This window comes from Capricornis sumatraensis, chromosome 9, assembly GCF_032405125.1.
Source record: "Capricornis sumatraensis isolate serow.1 chromosome 9, serow.2, whole genome shotgun sequence".
In the NCBI taxonomy this organism is placed as follows: domain Eukaryota; kingdom Metazoa; phylum Chordata; class Mammalia; order Artiodactyla; family Bovidae; genus Capricornis; species Capricornis sumatraensis.
This window is the reverse complement of record NC_091077.1, coordinates 60,886,196-60,906,576: the sequence shown is the minus strand read 5'-3', so window position 1 is coordinate 60,906,576 and position 20,381 is coordinate 60,886,196. Positions and strand designations below refer to the sequence as shown.

The 20,381-nt window shown below is 42.5% G+C and overlaps 1 protein-coding gene across 1 annotated transcript in view; it reads left to right on the top strand.

Annotated features, from left to right (window-relative positions):
* The first annotated feature begins 413 nt into the window (after window positions 1-413).
* PDE6A (phosphodiesterase 6A) overlaps window positions 414-20,381 on the top strand; it is a 75,661-nt gene continuing 55,693 nt past the window's right edge. Inside the window, exons 1-4 of the mRNA XM_068979633.1 lie at window positions 414-887; window positions 12,058-12,210; window positions 12,812-12,901; window positions 13,443-13,583. Of these exons, the coding sequence (XP_068835734.1) occupies window positions 414-887; window positions 12,058-12,210; window positions 12,812-12,901; window positions 13,443-13,583 (858 nt within the window). The remainder of the gene's footprint in view (window positions 888-12,057; window positions 12,211-12,811; window positions 12,902-13,442; window positions 13,584-20,381) is intronic.

Sequence of the window (20,381 nt, the reverse complement as noted above, 5' to 3'; positions counted from 1 at the left end):
CTAAACGAACCTGTTAAACAGTAAACATGGGCTTTCATGTCAAATGTAGAAGAAAAATACCATAGAGGGCAAAGAAAGCATCTTTATAACAGTATATGTCTTGTGTTACCAGTTTGCAGCCTCTGTTTTTGGTGTTTTCTTTTACTTCATCTCAATGCCAGCTCCGTGCCAAATTTTCTTCTCCTATTAGCAGACCAAGGTGAAAAGAGAACTCTCACCTCTCCCATCTGGGGCCCAGGAGCATCCGGAACACCCTGATCCTCATAATCCTTGTTCTGGGGAAATATTAATGATTTAATCTCCCAAGCTCACTCATTCTGCTCTGCAGCCACACCAACGAGGTTCACAGACAAGACTCAGAGAAGTCTAGGCCAGCCTCAGCCCCATCCACAGAAATAGTGCAATTCCCAGCCATGGGCGAGGTGACGGCAGAGGAAGTACAGAAGTTTCTGGACTCGAATGTCAGCTTTGCCAAACAGTACTACAACCTGCGCTACCGGGCCAAGGTCATCTCAGATCTGCTGGGACCCAGGGAGGCGGCCGTGGACTTCAGCAACTACCACCCGCTGAGCAGCGTGGAAGAGAGTGAAATTATCTTCGACCTCCTGAGGGACTTTCAGGACAACCTGCAGGCCGAGAAGTGCATCTTCAACGTCATGAAGAAGCTGTGCTTCCTGCTGCAGGCCGACCGCATGAGCCTATTCATGTACAGGGCCCGGAACGGCATCGCGGAGCTGGCCACCCGGCTCTTCAACGTCCACAAGGATGCTGTGCTCGAGGAGTGCCTGGTGGCGCCTGACTCGGAGATCGTCTTTCCCCTGGACATGGGAGTGGTGGGCCATGTTGCGCTCTCTAAAAAGATCGTCAACGTCCCCAACACAGAGGAGGTATCCTCTTCCCCATGGGAGTCAGGGACAGGGAGGCATTATTCCATGGGGTTTGGAGGGGAGGGTATATGGGACGGGGAGCTGTCAGCCACCAAGACTGGGCTGGTGACCACTTGGCACTTTTCTTTCCTCTTTTACTTGTCTATTTTTTTTTAATTAATTTATTTTTCATTGTTCTGGGTCTTCGTTGCTCTGTGAGGGCTTTCTCTAGTTGCTGTGAGCGAGGGGCTACTCTTCCTTGTGGCGTGTGGTGGCTTCTCTTGTTGGTGGAGCTTGAGCTCTAGGTCCTTGGGCTCAGTAGTTGTGGCGCACAGGCTTAGTTGCCCTGTGGCATGTGGGATCCTCTTGGACCAGGGATGGAACCTGTGTCCCCTGCATTGCCAGGTACATTCTTGACCACTAGATCACCAGGGAAGTCTCTCTATTTGTTTATTGATAACTTTTTATTTTGAAAAAAAAAAATCAGAAGAGTTTAAAATACAGTACCAAGAACTGTATATTCATTCCAGTTCATCAACTGTTTACCCCTTACCCGGCTTCCCTAGTGGCTCAGCTGGGAAACAATCCACCTGCAACATGGGAGACCTGGGTTCGATCCCTGGGTTGGGAAGATCCCCTGGAGAAGGGAATGACTATCCATGCTAGTATTCTGGCCTGGAGAATTCCATGGACCGTATAGTCCATGGGGTCTCAAAGAGTTGGACCCGACTGAGCAACTTTCACTTACACCTTACCACATTTGCTTTATGTCTCTATTTTTTCTGAGCCATTTGGGAGACAAACACAGACAACGCATCCTTTTAACCCCAGGAATTTTTCTGTGTGATTTCAGAACAAGGACATTTCTTACATAGCCAAAGTACAATGATCAAACTCAGGAAATGTGACAGTGATTACAATACTATTATCTAGTGAACAGTCCATATTCAGTCCATATTTGCAAATCGTCTCAATGATGCCCATTTAGCACTGTCTCTTTAGTTTCCAATCTGAAACAGTTTCTCAATCTATCTTTGTTTTCCATGACGCTGATGTTTTTGAAGGTTACAGGCCAACTTGTTCTGCAGAAATGTCCCTCCATTTGGGCTTGTCTGATGTGTCTTCACATTTAGATTCAGGCTATGCATTTCTGGCAGGACTATCACAGAAGTGATGTTATTTGTACTTTGTGCCTTGCGTCAGGAGACATAGGCTGGCAGTCATTACGGAAATGCTAAGTTGACCACTTGGTTAAGCACTTGGCCCTGTCTTCTAAGAGGTTAGGGTTCTGTGGGATTCTCCTGGCAGCTCTGACAAAGACTTCTTTGATCACCTACAGCAAATCATTTAATGCAGTTCTCCCCATAACCATCTGCCAGAGTCCACTCCTACTCATCCTTCAGATCTTAGCTTAAAGTTCACTTCCTCAGGGAGACCCTCTCAGATCCTTCTGTAAGTTTCCTCCCTAAAACCATTTACCACAGTAAGCCCTGGAGGCCAGGGACCATGCCTGCCTTTTTGTCCAGTTTATACCAAATGTTTGTCCACTTTATAGCAAAGGTTTGGCACAAAGCAGATGTTCAACAAACACTTAGAGAAAAGACTCACACTCCAGTAATTTTGCAATGATCCCTTTAACACCTGTCTCACCCCAATATTTGCCCTATGCTGTCAAGGCCAATGTGGGTCTCATTTATTGCTGCACTGGCCTAACCAGGAGCCTGTGTTCAGTCATTCCCAAGATCCAGCCTGGACATTTTGTGACTTTGTGTTCCCCTTACCTCTGACCTAATTTCAGATTAAAGGTCTTAAAATTAAAAGTTGGGGAGGTATGGGGCTTCAGAGATCGTCTCATCCAGCTGACTTGTTTAATGGATGAGAAGTCTGGAGTCAGAAGATCTTGAGAAGGGGCTTGCCCAAAGTCACCAAGGCATCAGAGCAGAGCTTCCTGGACTTCACATGCACAGATGTGAGAATTCCAATGGATCATCTTTTTCACTTGGGTTCCTTTTTTGAAAAAAGTTAGTTAATTCATTATTTGGCTTCACCAGGTCTTAGTGATGGCACGAAGGATCCTCTAGTTATGGCATGGGAAAATCATTAGTTGGGGCTGGCAAACTCTTAGCTGCAGCGCATGGGATTTAGTTTCCTGACCAGGGATCGCACCCTGGCCCCTTGCACTGGGAGGGCAGAGTCTTAGCTACTAAACCACTAGAAAGTCCCTTGAGTTACTTGGCAAGATGAAAGGCACAGACTTGGGCTTTTGTGGAACCTGGTTTTCTTTGAAGTATGCTGGGTTAGATCTCCTATGGGGTTCCTCTCTCCTTGGCCCTCCTAGGGTAAGGGTAATTTGGCACCCAGGGAAATTTCCTGAAGACTCATTCAACTGGATTGGAATCTCTTCTCCCTTCAACTCTCTCTAGACTTCAACTGTAGCCAACATGGGTTGTCACAGTCTTATAACTGAGTATCCCTGTTTTACAGATGATGAAATTAAAATCTTTTCTCAGTCGCACAGAAAGTGGCAGAGCAGGGATTTGAATTCTGGCACTCTGACTGGTGCCACACCCTTCACTGCTCTGCTGTTCTCTACTTCCTCCTGGCCTATAAAATGAGTGCATTAAACTAAGTGCAGTCTTTTCAAATTACATGGCAGAAAATTGAGAAGTTATGCTTTGAGGTCAGATCTGGGTGTGAATCAAGACTCCCTTTCTAATAACATGGCCTTGGCAAACTCTTTAGCTTGTTTGGGCTCACTTCCTAATTTGTAAAATAGAGGGAGAAAACCTAGCTTCTCTAAGTGTTGTTGTAGGATAAAACGAGATAATTCTTTCTCCTCTAGCAAAGTTCTTAGCACATAGTTCAGGCTCTTATGACAGCTTCTCCTCCTTGTTAATATCACTGCTACTTTGTGGTTGCTGTTAAGGAATTTATTCTATGGAATAGATGCTGGACCAGGGCTGTGTGGGGCTTGGAGAGGAATCCAGTCTTGCCTTTCTGGAGCTTTCAGTTTAGATTCTGTTTGTGGGAAAGACAGAACAGAGGGGCTGAAAGCTTCTGTGGACCCTGGTGTTAAGGGACTGAGGATTTAAGTAGACTCTCTGATCCTAAAATATCCCGAAGAGTTTGCTGAGCCCCTGCACTAAAGGACAGCCTGCTGTTTCTTTGTCAGCCCCAAAGTTCACCCTGGACAGGATGGCTGTGTTCCCAGGAAGCTTTTGGGCCAGGCAGCCCCCTTGGTGTGTGCCTCAGGCCTGGAGTGATGTCAGTTCAGGTCAGCAAGCCTGGGTCCTTCAGTTGTACATATCTTCCTCCTTGAGATATCATACTTTATTGGGGTCTGTGGACAGACACTGGGAGCTGGATGGAGAAGAAGCAGGGATATGGCGTAGATTGGGGGGTGGGTGGTCCCTGAACCACTAATAAGTGATACTCTTACCCTTTAGCACACTTCCCGTCAGCCCCCACCAAAACCTGAAAGTGGTTGTAATTACTGCATTGAAAAATGTGAAACCATGAATGGGGTTTCCCATGGTTATAATGTGGTTCCCATGCTCTGACACATTCTTACTTATCCTTGGGACCCTCGCGGGGGCAACTTGTCATTAGGGCTGCCAGATATAATGTAAGCTGCCCAGTTGAATTTGAATCTTAGATAAACAAAGAGTACTTTTTTTTTTTTTTGGCTGAGCTGCACGGCATGTGGGATCTTAGTTCCCCAAGCAGGGATTGAATCCATGCCTCCTGTGATGGAAGTGTGAGTATTAAGCACTGGACCACCATGGAAGCCCCAGAGAACTAGTTTAGTATGTGTTTTGTGCTAATAACTGTTAAACTGTCAGTAATCAATGCTGTGACTGGACAAGCCCATGTGGTTCTTACGATGAATGCAAGATACCCTTTAGCACTAGTGATCAGGAAACTTTGAAAAAACAAAGGCTTATTACTTATAAGACCTAGAAATTACATTGCATACCTGGGGCCGCACAAGAAGGTCTCAGGTTAGAGAGGGAGAGAGTGGGCTCTGGCCTAGGACTTTCAGTGAGGGTTGAGGGTTTCACAGGTTTACTCTTTATTAGCGAATTTAAAACCTAAGAACAGAAATTGAAATCTTGGTAAGAGAAAATAGAAAGCGAAAACTGGCTCCAAATGATCAGGTATCAAAATCAACCAAGATCTTTAAAACAAAGGAGCCTCAGTGTGAGGAGGTGGCATGGCTCTTTATCTAGTGTGTGGCTGACAGTGTGTCTGTTTGAGATGGCCAGACAGACATCTTTGAGATGGATGTCAGCAACCCAAGCCCAAGTCATACACTTACATTGCAAAAATGAAAGCAACTGCCAAGAGTGCCCAGCTCACATGATAGTATCCCCTATGCAGTACATGACATACTAAGAAATCGTTTCCCTGGAATTCAAATCTAATTAATCCTGTGTTCATTTGCTAAATCTGGCAACCCTACTTGACAGTCAGTGTATGTCTGTGTATTTATTCTTTACCCTTTCTCCTTGGGAAAGCCCACAAAGCTTGTCTGTTCCCGCATATCTTATTCACCACTACTGGTCACGAGACCTAGCCCAGGGCCTGGGACAGAGTGGTTTCTCATTACAGTTTATTGAGTGAATTAATAAGTGATGGCCCTTTCCCAGTGGGCTGTGATATTGTGATTTATAAGAAGAAATATTTATTTGATCTTTGTCCTGGTTCCTGACACAGAACTGACCCTTGTAATTTCCTGAGTGATAGAACCATCTGACACAGAGCTCCTAAATCCCTTGGAGTTTCCTGAGTGGTAGGTGGTCTTTTGTTCTAATGAGAGGACTCTTGGTGGACTCTTGGATGGGGACCAGAAAGATCAAGCCTTGATTAGACACTTGAAACCTTCAGCCCATCCCCTATTCTCTTAAGGGGGTTTCCCAGGTGGCCCTAGTGGTAAAGAACTCGCCTGCCAATGCAGGAGGACATAAGAGATGCAGGTTCAATCTCCTGGAGGAGGGCATGGCAATCCACTCCAGTACCGTTGCCTGGAGAATCCCATGGACAGAGGAGCCTGGCACGCTATGGTCCATAGGGTTGCAAAGAGTCGGACATGACTGAAGAGACTTAGCATACACGCACCAGTGCGAGAGACTCAGGTTCGATCCCTGGGTCGGCAACATCCCCTGGAGAAGGAAATGGCAACCTACTCCAGTATTCTTGCCTGGGAAATCCCATGGATAGAGGAGCCTGGAAGGCTACAGTCCAGGGGGTTACAAAAGAGTTGGACACGACTTAGCAACTAAACAACAACATTCTCGTAAGAGGGGAGAAGGGCTGGAAATGGGGTTAATAATTGATTATGCCTTTGTGATTAAACTGTCATAAAAAACCTCAAAAGTACAGGGTTCAGAGAGCTTCTGGGCTGGTGAATATATGCATGTGCTGGGAGGGCAGTGTACACCTCAACTCCAGGGGACAGAATCTTTGGCACACAGGACCTTTCTGGATCTCACCTTATATATCTCTTTATCTGACAGTTCATCGGTACACTTATTCTAAGACTGTAAATATAAACACTTTCCTGAGTTCTATGAGCTTTTCTGGCAAGTAATCAAACCCAAGGATTGAGTCACTGGAACCTCGATTTACAGTCAGTTAGCAGAAGTACAGATGGCAACCTATGACTTGACATTGGCATCGGAAGCAGGGGCAGTCTTCAGGGACTGAACCCTTCAGTTGTACATTCCTGTTCTCCAGGTAAACAGTGTCAGAACTGAACTGAATTGTTGGATACCCAGCTAGTGTCAGAGAACAGGTCAGTGTGGGGAAAAAAACATCTACATATCTGGTTTGCAAAGTGTTGTGAATATGGTAGTTATGTGAGAGTAAAGGAAAACAGTGAGTTTCTTCCAGACAGTAACAATCCCATTTCTGAAGACTGAAGCTGAAAGCACTGTCATCTCCAGAGGCTCTTACACTGGTTGTCCTGCTCTCCTTCCCGCCCTATGACACCTGGAACCCAGCATGCCAGGCCAGAAAGAAACCTCAGAAAGGACCTGGTCTGACACGGTGATTTTACCAAAGAGGAAACTGAGGCTTGGAGAGGTTTCAACTACTGACAGGCTCATGAAGCCACTCAGAGAACAAGTCACTACCTCCTGGGGCCCCAGGATACCATCAATTCTCTGGGGGCTTTCTTCACGTTATGGCTTGAATTGTGAATTCATGCTTTACATGATGTCCCCACTGTACAGTGATAACCCACTGAGGACAATCTCACCTTTCTTACTGGTCTTGGCAGACCCAGTGCCTCTCACAGAGCCAGTGCTCAGTAAATATAAGTGGATGAATGAATCAATCCATCAATGAGCTGATCAGTGTATCAGTGAATGAATGAATGAATACAGAGGCTGTGCCATTTATGAGCAGGAGAATGGTCTATAAAACAGGGAAGGAGAGAGTTCTATGTGATAGGGAAGATGTGAGAGTTAATGAATTGTCTGGCTCTGGGCCCAGTACATCATTGAAAGTGAAAGTCATTCAATAAATAGATTTCATCATGGGATACACTGGAGCTTGGCACAGAGGATATTTGAAAAGAGAAACTGGGTTTCCATGAATAAAAAGCAGTCTTGAATTACACTGGAATAAAATCAAAGCTCTTCCATTGGCCTCCAAGGCCCTGTCACATAAGGCCTCTGCCCACCTTTCTGAGGGGCTTCCCTGGTGGCTCAGATGGTAAAGAATCTGCCTTCAATGTGGGAGACCTGAGTTTGATCCCTGAGTTGAGAAGATCCCCTGGAGAAGGAAATGGTTACCCACTCCAGTATTCTTGCCTGGAGAATCCCTTGGACAAAGGAGCCTGGCTGGCTACAGCCCATAGAATCACAAAGAGTCAGACACGACTGAAGCAGCTTAGCATGCACATAGGCACGCATGCCACCTCTCTGACTTCCTTGCCCTCCAGTCTCCCTCACTAAGCAGGCCTTCTTCCTGTTTCTCAGATCAGTCAGTTCATTGCCCCCTGCTCCTTGGCGTCCTCCGTGCCCTCTGCTTGAAATACACTACTGTCTGGCTGGCTCTTCTGAGCCTTCACTCTCTTTATTACCTCTTAGAGAAGCCTCCCTACCCACCAGGACTGACCAGAGCAGCATCAACCTACCCCCGCTTCCATCACTTTCTATAGCGTCATCCAGTTTCTCTTCTTCAAAGCAGCTGTTTACTTGCCTTTTGTCTGTCCACCCCATTTGAGTGGAAGCTTTACTAGGGAAAGATATTCACCTGTCTTGTTCACTGCCTAAACTGCCTCAGTTCATTTTAGGTCAGTTCAGTCGCATCCAACTCTTTGTGACCCCATGAATTGCAGCACGCCAGGCCTCCCTGTCCATCACCAACTCCCAGAGTTCACTCAGACTCACATCCATCGAGTCAGTGATGCCAACCAGCCATCTCATCCTCTGTTGTCCCCTTCTCCTCCTGCCCCCAATCCCTCCCAGCATCAGAGTCTTTTCCAATGAGTCAACTCTTTGCATGAGGTGGCCAAAGTACTAGCATACATTAAAGGCTTTCTGTTAATGCCAACTGAATGAATGAATGACTTGGGCTTTCTTCCGCTCAACTTCTGATTCCTAGGCTTTAAAACAGATAGGTTAGCGACTTCCCTGGTGGTCTAACGGTTAAGACTGTGTTCCCAATGCAGGGGGCCCACGTTCAGTCCTTGATCAGGGAACTAGATCCAACATGCTGCAACTAAGAGTTCGAATGCCACCACTAAAGAAAAAGGTCCCTCATGCAGCAACTAAGACCAGGCACAGCCAAATAAAAAATAAATAAACAAAATAGTTTTAGCAGTTGGCCTTTAAGGTCCCTCTGCCACTGATAAGTTGAGGTTCTATGACACAGCTGAGAACACTGTATATGCTAAAAATATAAGGATGCCAATGATTATACAGACACCAGTCAATTGGCAGCTGTGCTATTTGTGAGAAAGTTCTAGGGCTGAGAACTCAGTGGGAGAAAAGGTACTTGTGGCTTTAGTAACATCTGCCTCAGATGCAGGTAAGGCCCAAGTACTGCTTTCCTTGACAGAAGTGAATACTGAAAGACTGAACTGACTTGATGAAATGAATCTGGGCATGTCTCACTCAGGCTTGTATTCATCAGCTGTCCTTAGAGAGTGACATGGAAAACCCTTACGGTTAATACCTCTTTAGAGATTTTGCTTAATCCTCCAACACTAATTCAAGTTGAGTGCTACAGGCTTCTCTTAATTCCTTTACCCTTCACCTGGTTCGAGACAGCTTCATCGACACCAGGGCCTGTTTATTTAATCCCATTCCAACTGGAAGAATCCACAGATGCACAACTTCTGCATTGTGGGAAAGTCCTAGTTCTAGCACAGCTCTGTGAACTGGCTCTGCAAAATACATTTCCTTCTCAGAACAGCATGAACTGTACACAACTCGGCTGGCTTATGTTCCCAGCAACGCTGACTGTTGGGAAGCCTCACAGTGTGACCAAGAAACAGAAAGGTGGATTCTTTTGGATTTAAGACAACAATTCAGGCTCTGTCCCCACTTTCTGACCACCCAGACTGTACCACCCTATACTGGCCTCCGAGTTTGCCTTCGGGGTGGGGTGTAGGAGGTGTGTGCTCTTCTGCACTCCGACTGCTTTGAGCCAACCTGTGTTAATTCTGTTAATTCTGTGTGATTCATCTGTGTGCTGGCCTGAATTTTAGTCTTCCCTCTGTCCCCGGTGCTTAGCATAAGGCCTGACACAGAGTGGGGCTTCCGTTGAGATTTGTGGAACGGGGATAGCCATTGGATTGGCTGTGTGGTGCTAGAACTCGATCGCAAAAAAAGCTGAAAGTGGACTTCCCTGGTGGTGCAGTGGATAAAAACCTGCCTGCGAATGCAGGGGGTACAGGTTCAGGCCTGCTCTGTAAAGAGTCCACATGTCTCAGAGCAATTAAGCCCGTGAGCCAGAGCCACTGAGCCCAGACTCTAAAGCTCACGAACCACAACTCCCGAGACCATGTGCTGTAACTGTTGAAGCCTGAATGCTTACAGCCTGTGCTTCATAAGAGAGACCACCACAATGAGGAGCCCATGAACCACAATGAAGAGTAACCCTGACTCGCCCCAACTAGAGAAAGCCTGCACGCAGCAACGGAGACCCATTGCAGCCAATAAATGAATAAATAAAAGCTGGAAGTAACAAATTCTTTGGTTCAAAGACCCAGACCCAGGTCTACCCTTATTCAGGCTTCCCTGAAATAAAGCTTCCCTGGATGAAGCAGCAGAGCTGAGGGCAGTTTCTCAAATCACATACACACACAAGTAATAAGCAATGTTAATCTTGAGTTTCAGTTTCCCCCTTTGTAAGATGAACTGCTAATGGTCCCATTTCTGGGGTTATTGGGAAGAATACAGTGAGCTGATGCAGGCAAAGCGCCACACACAACACCTACTAGCAAATGCGACGATGATACTCACTAAGGTCTCTTCCTCACTCAAGTTTCTGATTTACACTTAACTGTCATCAAAGGAAGAGAGCCTTCTCAAAATCTTCCTCCACAGACAAAGCCAACCCTCCACCTCCATCCTTGGGTCCCTCCAGTGCTTTGCTCATGTCTCCATAACCCTTTGTAAGCTGTATTTCAGAGTTTCTTCTACTGGATTTTGGAGGCTTCCAGGGCAGAAATTATCTCTAATTGCCTTGTCCCTGATGAAGGGGAGTAGATGGAACTGGCTTCATTCTTTTGTCAACAAGAGAATGGGGAGCTTCTTTACTCCACCTCTGCAGCAAACTGTGGAAAATTCTTAAAGAGATGGGAATACCAGACCACCTTACCTGTCTCTCGGGAAACCTCTAGCAGGTCAAAAAGCAACAGTTAGAACCAGAAATGGAACAACAGACTCGTTCCAAATTGAGAAAGGAGTACATCAAGGCTGTATATTGTCATCCTGCTTATTCAACTTCTATGCAGAGTACGTCATGAGAAACGCTGGGCTGAATGAAGCACAAGCTGGAATCAAGATTGCCAGGAGAAATATCAGTAACCTCAGATATGCACATGACACCACCCTTATGGCAGAAAGCAAAGAGGAACTAAAGAGCCTCTTGATGAAAGTGAAAGAGGAGAGTGAAAAAGCTGGCTTAAAACTCAACATTCAAAAAATGATAATCATGGAATCTGGTCCCACCACATCATGGCAAATAGATGGGGAAACAATGGAAACAGTGAGACTTTATTTTCTTGGGCTCCAAAATCACTGCAAATGGAGACTGTAGCCATGAGATTAAAACATGCTTGCTCCTTGGAAGAAAAGCTAAGACCAACTTAGATAGCATATTAAAAAGCAGAGACATTACTTTGCTGACAAAGGTCCATCTAGTCAAATCTATGGTTTTTCCAGTAGTCATGTATGGATGGAGAAGGCAATGGAACCCCACTCCAGTACTCTTGCCTGGAAAATCCCATGGATGGAGGAGCCTGGTAGACTGCAGTCCATGGGGTCGCTGAGGGTCGGACAAGACTGAGTGACTTCACTTTCATGCATTGGAGAAGGAGATGGCAACCCACTCCAGTGTTCTTGCCTGGAGAATCCCAGGGATGGGGGAGACTGATGGGCTGCCATCTATGGGGTCGCACAGAGTCGGACACGACTGAAGTGACTTAGCAGCAGTAGCAGCAGCAGCATGTATGGATGTGAGAGTTGGACCATAAAGAAGGCTGAGTGCCGAAAAATTGATGCTTTTGCACTGTGGTGTGGGAGAAGACTGTTGAGAGTCCCTTGGACTGCAAGGAGATCCAACCAGTCCATCCTAAAGGAAATCAACCCTCAATATTCATTGGAAGGACTGATGCTGAAGCTGAAACTCCAATATTTTGGCCACCTGATGTGAAGACCAGCTCATTAGAAAAGACCCTGATGCTGGGAAAGATTGAAAGGAGGAGGAGAAGAGCACAACAGAGGACAAGATGGTTGGATGGCATCACTGACTCAATGGACGTGAATTTGAGCAAGCTCCAGAAGACAGTGAAGGCCAGGGTTGCCTGGTGTGCTGCAGTCCATGGGGTTGCAAAGAGTCAGACATGACTGAGTGACTGGACAACAACAGCAACCATGGGCACCTGGGACTCTGGGTTGTTTTCCTGTCTTTGCTCTTCCTCTGCCCACTCATGCTTTTCTTTGTCTACCTTCAGGATGAGCATTTCTGTGACTTCGTGGACACCCTCACAGAGTACCAGACTAGGAACATCTTGGCTTCTCCCATAATGAATGGGAAGGACGTGGTGGCCATAATCATGGCTGTGAATAAAGTGGATGGGCCCCACTTCACCAAGAATGATGAAGAGGTAAGAGTGCTTAGAAATTGCTGGGCTGGCCACGCCAGCACATTCTCCCAGCTCACAAACCCTCTGACCCTTGCTATTTGTCCTGATCTTGGCTTTCCGCTCTGTAAGATAAGGAAGTTAGCGGTCTGATGATCTGTGAGGGAGGCAGGACAGGATAATCATTAAGATGTTGGGCTTTGGAGATAAGAATGTAAGGATAATGATTCTGGTTCTGCTAATATCTGTTTGACTTGGGCACATTTTTCTGAACCTCAGATTACTTATTTGTAAAATGGGGATAATAGAGTATCTATAGTATCTCTTGAGGTCATTTGTGGCCATCAGGATAACATATATACATGACTTATCACGGGGCCTGCAAACTCAATGAACACTAGCAACTTCTCATGAATACACTTCTAATAACATTGACGTTCTACATTCTGTGAGTTTTACCCTCACAGAATGCAACATTTTATGAGTCAGCTTTCCATGATCCATCTGCTCAAACTGTCTCAGATGAAGCTTTGAAAATGTTCAAACTTATTGGCTGATGGTAGAAATGGCCAGAAGAGGGAATTCTCCTTCTCATCTGTTTCTCCTCATGCTGTTTGATTTTCAGATTCTTCTCAAGTACCTCAACTTTGCAAATCTAATCATGAAGGTGTTCCACCTGAGTTACCTGCACAACTGTGAGACTCGGCGTGGCCAGGTAAAGGGCTTGACTTGAGGGAATGGACTGGACTGAAGGTGTCCTCTTCCTGAAGCACTGATGTGCTCAACTAGAAGGCAGTAGTGACAGAAGTGCCTGGGAAGTATCGAACAGTCTCTCCCAGCATCCCTGGGGTGCATGAGTCATGGATGTCTGTAAAGCTGTAACCCAGGGTGACTGCACGAATATGCTTTCATGTCAGCCAGCTTGTATCTGAATCCCTGCTAAGCCGTTTACCAGTTCTAAGACCTTGAGCAAATCACTTAACCTCTCCCAGCTTCAGCCTCCTCTTTTGAAAAATGGGGCTAATTATGGGACAAAGTATATAGGATACTTGGGCTCTGTCAATGTTTGTTGTAATCATTGTTATTAACAACCTAGGAAATAAAAGAATTGGAAAGAGTTGGACCCAATAGAAGCTGCCCCATTATTCACCTCACGTCATTTTCTCCATCTACAAAATGGGGACAGTTATTCTTGGTTATTGTGAGCTGCTGCTCTGTGCCTCAGGAACACTAACTATGTTTTTGTATTTCTTCAGATACTGCTGTGGTCTGGGAGCAAAGTCTTTGAAGAGCTTACAGACATTGAGAGGCAGTTCCACAAAGCCCTGTACACAGTCCGCGCCTTCCTCAACTGTGACAGATACTCTGTGGGGCTCTTAGACATGACCAAACAGAAGGTGAGAACACTTAAGAGCAGACATTTCCAAGAACAGGTTAAATATATAGCAGCTATATACCAGGTGGGACCCAGCCTTGTGTCATGAATTCGGTTGCACAGGGAAATGGCTGGCAGGAGGAAGATGGTATGAAAGGTTTTTCATAGGTCTTTTCATAGGAGAGGAGTACCAGCCTTTACAGAGGACAAGGCATTCCAGGGCACAGGGGAGGAAAAATAACCTGTATCTTCCCTAGTCCTTAGGGAAAAAATGAGCATGTGAGAAGAAGGCATGATGAGGTGGTAAAGGTAAGTGATAAAGAAGTTTCCATGTAAGGTGAGAGTGCAGCAAGAAGAAAGTTGCCAACTTTAGAAACTGTCAGAAAATACACTCAAAGGTGGGCAGAAGCCTCTCCTATGGTGTGTGGAGGCCAGAGCTCATCCAGGCCGTGAAAGTGGGGGTACATACTTAGATCTGGCCCCTCAGAATGCTCTGAGGCCATGTTGGCTAAGGAGGCAGAGAGACTCAAATGGCCTCCAGCCAGTTTTTTCAGCCAGGTTTCACCAAACTGACTCTCCCATTGTTCTTTCTCTGCCTGTCTTTGCAGCTAATCATTTTCTGCCTTGACACAGAGTTCCAGAGTTACCTACATACATTTCCTCTCCAAAGTCCTAAGACTAAACTGTCGGTTTCATTTTGTGCCCTTTGTCATGTTGCATGCAGTACACAGCCCAGTAGAGATCCTCCAAATATTTGGTTGAATGAATAAATGAATTACAGAATCTGGGGTTGGAAAAGACCTTAGGTCTAGTCCAGAGGCTCCCAAATGTGACAGTAAATTAGAATCTTCTGAGGAACAGTTTCGAAATTGCCGAGCTAATCATCAAAAAGTTTACAAATGATAAATGCTGGAGAGGGTGTGGAGAAAAGAGAACCCTCCTACCCTGTTCGTGAGAATGTAAACTGGTACAGTCATTATGGAGAATAGTATAGAGGTTCCTCAGAAAACTAAAAATAGAATTATCATATGATCCAGTAATCTCATCCCTGGATATATATCCAGACAAAACGGTAATTCAAAAAGATACATGTATCCCTATGTTCATAGCAGCACTATTCACAATAGCCAAGACATGGAAAGAAGATGTCATGGAAAAACTCAAATGAACTTTTTGGCCAACCCAATATATATAGTGGAATATTATTCAGCCGGAAAAAGAATACAATAATGCCATTTGTGGCAACATGGAGGGACCTAAAGATTATCATACTAAGTAAAGTAACTCAGACAGACAAAAGCACATATCATATGATATCACTTATACATGGAATCTACAAAATTGATAAACTTGTACACAAAACAGAAACAGACTCACAGGTTTGAAAACAAACTTATGGTTACTCGAGGGGAAATGCAAAAGGGAGGGATTAATTAGGAGTTTGGGATTAACAGATACACACTAATAAATATATGAAATAATCTACAAGGACCTACTGTATAACAGAGAAATCTACTCAGGAAAAAGAATCTAAAAAAAGAATGGATAATGTGTTTATATAACTGAATCACTTAGCCATATACCTGAAAATATTGTAACATTGTAAATCAACTATACTCCATCAGGAAATAAAATTTAGGACTTCCCTGGTTTTCCAGTGGTTAAGACTCTGTGCTTCTGCTACAGGGGGCATGCGTTCAATCCCTGGTTGGGAAACTAAGAGCCCACGTGCTGCATGGTGCAGCCAAAGTAATAATTATTGTGAAAAAAGAAAAAATAGAATAAAAATTAAATTTAAAAGAGTAAATAGAAAATCTGACTAGACCTATAACAAATAAAGAGATAGAGTTGGTAATTAAAAAAAAAACTTCCTCCAAAGAAAAGCCCACAGTCAGATATTTTCACTGATAAATTCCACCAAGTGTTTAAAGAAAAAATAATACAAATACTTCACAAACTCTTACAAAAATAGAAGAAGATGGAACATTTCTCTACTCATTCTATGAGGCCAATATTACCCTGATACCAAACATATTACAAGAAAAAATCATACCGATCAATATATTATCTGAATACAGAGGCAAAATATCTTCAACAAAATACTAGCAAACTGCATATAAAAAATTGTGGTCACATATAAAAACCATGGTCAGTTGATTTTCAACTAGGGTGCCAAGACCATTCAAAGGCAAAAGAATAGTCCTTTTAACACATGGTGCTGAAACAACTGGATAGCCACACACAAAAGAATGAATTTGGGGCCCTACTTCACATCATATACAAAAATTAACTCAAAATGGACCACAGACCTTAAACTATAAAAACTCTTAAAAGAAAATATAGATGTAAAACAAGTGGGACCTAATTAAACTTAAAAGCTTTTGCACAGCAAAGGAAACTATAAACAAAGTGAAAAGACAACCCTCAGAATGGGAGAAAATTATAGCAAACAAAACAACTGACAAAGGATTAATTTCCAAAATATACAAGCTGCTCATATAAGTCAATACGAGAAAAACAAACAACCCAATCAAAGAGTTGGGAAAAGACCTAAACAGACATTTCTCCAAAGAAGACATACAGATGGCTAATAAAAACATGAAAAGATGCTCAACATCGCTCATTATTATAGAAATACAAATCAAAACTCCAATGAGATACCACCTCACACTGATCAGAAATGGCCATCATCAGGAGGTCTACAAACAATAAATGCTGGAGAGGGTGTGGAGAAATGGGAAGCCTCTTGCACTGTTGGTGGGAATGTAAATTGATACAACCACTATGGAAGATGGTATGAAGATTTCTTAAAAAAACTAGAAATAAAACCACCATATGACCCAGCAATCCCATTCCTAGGCATATACCCTGAGGAAATCCAAAATTGAAAAAGACTCATGTACCCCAATGTTTATTGCAACACTATTTGCAATAGCTAGAACATGGAAGCAACCTAGATGTCCACTAGCAGATGAGTGGATAAAGAAGCTGTGGTATATATATATATATAAAATGTAATATAACTCAGCCATTAAAAGGAACACATTTGAGTCAGTTCTAATGAGGTGGACAAACTTAGAGCCTATTATACAGAGTGAAGTAAGTCAGAAAAAGAAAGATAAATATTGTGTACTATTGTAGTATTGTCTATCCCTGGTGGTCCATTGGGTAGGACTTAGCGCTTTCATTGCCCAGGGCCTAGGTTCAATCCCTGGTTGGGGAACTAAGAGCCTGAAAGCCATGTAATTCAGCCAAACAAATAAACAAGGAATCTAGAAATATGGTACCTATGAATTTATCTGCAGGGCAGCAATGGAGAGGACACAGGGTGGGGCACGGGGAAGAGAGGGTGAGATGTATGGAGAGAGTAACATAGAAACTTATATTACTTTATGTAATATAGACAGCCAATGGGAATTTGCTCTATGACTCAGGGAACTCAAACAGGGGCTCTGTATCAACCTAGAGGGGTGGGGTGGGGAGGGAGATGGGAAGGAGGTTCACGACTGGGGAGACATAGGTATACCTATGGCTGATTCATGTTGATGCTTGACAGAATACAAAATTCTGTAAAGCAATTATCCTTCAATTAAAAAATAAATTACTTTTAAAAAAAGAAAATATCGATGCAAATCTTTGTGGCCCTGGATAAGGCAATGGTTTCTTGGATATGATATCAAAAGCACAAGTAACAAAGGAAAAACAGATAAACTGGGCTTCACAAAAATTTAAAACTTTTGTGCTTGAAAGGACAGTAATGAAGAAAGCTTTTGAAAAGACAAGTATGTAAAATATGAAAAGAACTCTTAAAATTAGGAGTATAGGATTAACAGATACAAACTATTATATATGAAATAGACAGGCAACAAGAATTTACTGTATAGCACAGGGAATTATACTCAGTATCTTGTAATAACCTACAACAGAAGGTGGTCCACTGGCTAAGACTCTGTGGTCCCAGTGCAGGGGGCCCAGGTTTGATCCTTGGTCGGGAACTAGATCCTATGTACTGCAACTAAAAGTTTTCATACCACAGCAAAAGATCAAAGATCCTGTGAACTGCATTGAAGACCAGGTGCAGTCAAATAAATATTAAAAAATAAACAAATAAAATAGTCATGATACATTTGTTAGTTTAAAAAATAATGGAAAAAATTATATAATAATCACTTTGCTGAAACTGTCACAATACTTTAAATCAACTATACTTCCATCTTTTTTTCAAGTTTGATGTTTGCTCATGAAGGGGAAAACAAAAATCTCTTACTACTCAACAATAAAAAGATAACCCAATTTAAAAAATAAATTGCTGGGCAACACGATAATCTGCCTTTTTTACATAATGCTCTACAAACATAATTCCATAGTAGTACATGTGGATTTTTAAATAATATATGTACATATAACAAACACAGAGAGAAAAGCACTATTACAGGAAAATAGTTCAGTGAATTATCACAAAGTGAACATTCCACATAACTACCACCAAGATTAAGGAATAGAACATTACTGGCCCCTCAGAAACCCCTTTCTTACCTCTCTCTAGTAACTCCCATTCCTTCCTCCCAAAAGGTAACCACTCTCTGACCTTTAAAGCCATGTTAGCTTTTCCTAATTTTGAAATTCATATAAATGGAATTATACTCTTCTGTGTCTAACTTCTTTTGATCAAAATTTGGGTTGTAAGATTCATTCTTATTGCTCATCATAGTCATCAATTTTCATTAATTAGTTCATTAATGTTCATTCTTGTAGAATATTCCATTATATGAGTAATCCACAAAGTATTTATTTATTCTACCACTGATAGACATTTGAATTTTCCAGTTTGGGCTTTTATGAATATTGCTATCATAAACACTCTAGTACATATTTTTTTGGTACACATATATATTCTATGGTTCCTCTTTCTATAATCTGCTTTATTTCTTGATTTTTCAGTTAATCCCTATTTTGTACACTCCCATTTATTTTTGTTTGAACACTAGAAATCTGTATAAAATGTTTTAGAGATGATTTGAAACTCTTGGCAATGCTGTATTCCTCCAAAGGGGATTTATGTTACTTCTGGTTATAAGTTGAGACAAAGGCAGAGTATCTGAATCTAATCGAGGACTGAGCCAATTTGAAGCTCAACTGAAAGCTCAACTGAAGCTGGTCTTCAGTTTTTGTGAGGGTTATTCTGTTTCTGATTCACTTTTACTCTTAGAGTATAAATCTTTAGGAAGGACCAGCTTAAAACCTGGGTTGTTTTCAAGGATGCCTCCTTTTTGGCAGGTCCCAAATTTCAACCTAGTCCTACTAGCCAAGTAGGTCTACTGAAAGCTTTGCACACCTTTCCAGTTGCTCCACAACATCTTTGGTGTCAGTAAGAGGAAAAGTTGAATCAGGCATCAGGCTCATATCTCTGGGCTTCCCTTCTCTGTGAGATCTTGGCCCATCAAATTATTGCTGCCTTGCTAGCGCTATCATTCCTTCACGTAAATGTTTATATACACATACACACATACATATACACAGTCCAGATTTCATGATAATTCTCAGTTGGAGGATTGGTTTGAAACAGACTGGCTACCACTGGTAGTAGTAGAAATCCTCTTTCTTTGTTCTTTAGTCCACATAGATTTACCTCATTTTTAAAAATAGTATGGGTATACCATAATTAATTTATCCTTTCCCCTATTTCTGGGCATTTAAATCATTTCTGGATAGTCTTGCAATTAAAGGCAATGCTGTAATGAACAACCTTGGAGTTAAATTCCTGTCCACTTGACAGAGACTATCTATAGAACAAAGGTGTGGAAGTAGATTACTAAGAAAAAATTTTTATTTCGCTTTCCCCAAATTTTCCCCCTAAAGGCTAAATCATTTAATACTCCTACTTGCACTGCATGAGAGTTCCCTTTCTCCAAACTCCTGCCCCCAATTCTGTGTATCATAAATCTTTTTTATTTTTCCTACTTAAACCAGCAAAAAATGTTATTATTCTTTTTTTCTAATTTTTTTTCCACTGATTATCATAGAAGGGTAAATACATTTTATATATTTATTTGTAATTAACTTTTCTTTTTACATATATTGCCCAAGTTTTTCTGTGCAATATATTTCCCATTTCTCCACCTTTAAAATTGAATTCTTTGTCTATTTCTTATTAAAATATATGAGTGCTTTATATTATATCTGGAGAAGGAAATGGCAATCCACTCCAGTACTCTTGCCTGGAAAATCCCATGGACAGAGGAGCTTGGTAGGCTACAGTCCATGGGGTCGCAAGAGTCAGACATGACTGAGCGACTTCACTTTCACTTATATGGCTTATGTATCTGTCACCTGTGGATTATATTTTAACTTTGTCTATGGCATCTTTCATCATACAGAAGATTTAAATTTTATGGCTTCTGTGTTTTGAATTTTGTTTAAGAAAGACTTCCTCAACCTTAATATTATAGTCTGAAATAACCTGATGTGCTTTGATTAATACATTTTCATCTTTTACTCATCTTGAAATTATTAATACGTTATAAGGTAGGGGTAAATTTTGTGATGTCCTCATAATTTCCCATTTAAAGAATAGTCTACCCTTTCTCTACTGTTTTGAAATGCCACCATTTTGATATGCCATTTTACAATATATCAGATTTTCATATATTCGTGGGTTTATTATTCTGATTTTTGACTTTAAAATAGCTCCCTAAGTGACTCTGGCGCAGTTGAGTCATATACTGATTTCAGGGAACTTCTGGTTTTAGTGCAGCCGTCCCTTTGATTTTGTTAAATTCCTGAATCAAATATTTTGCCAAACATGGCTAAATCCAGCAAT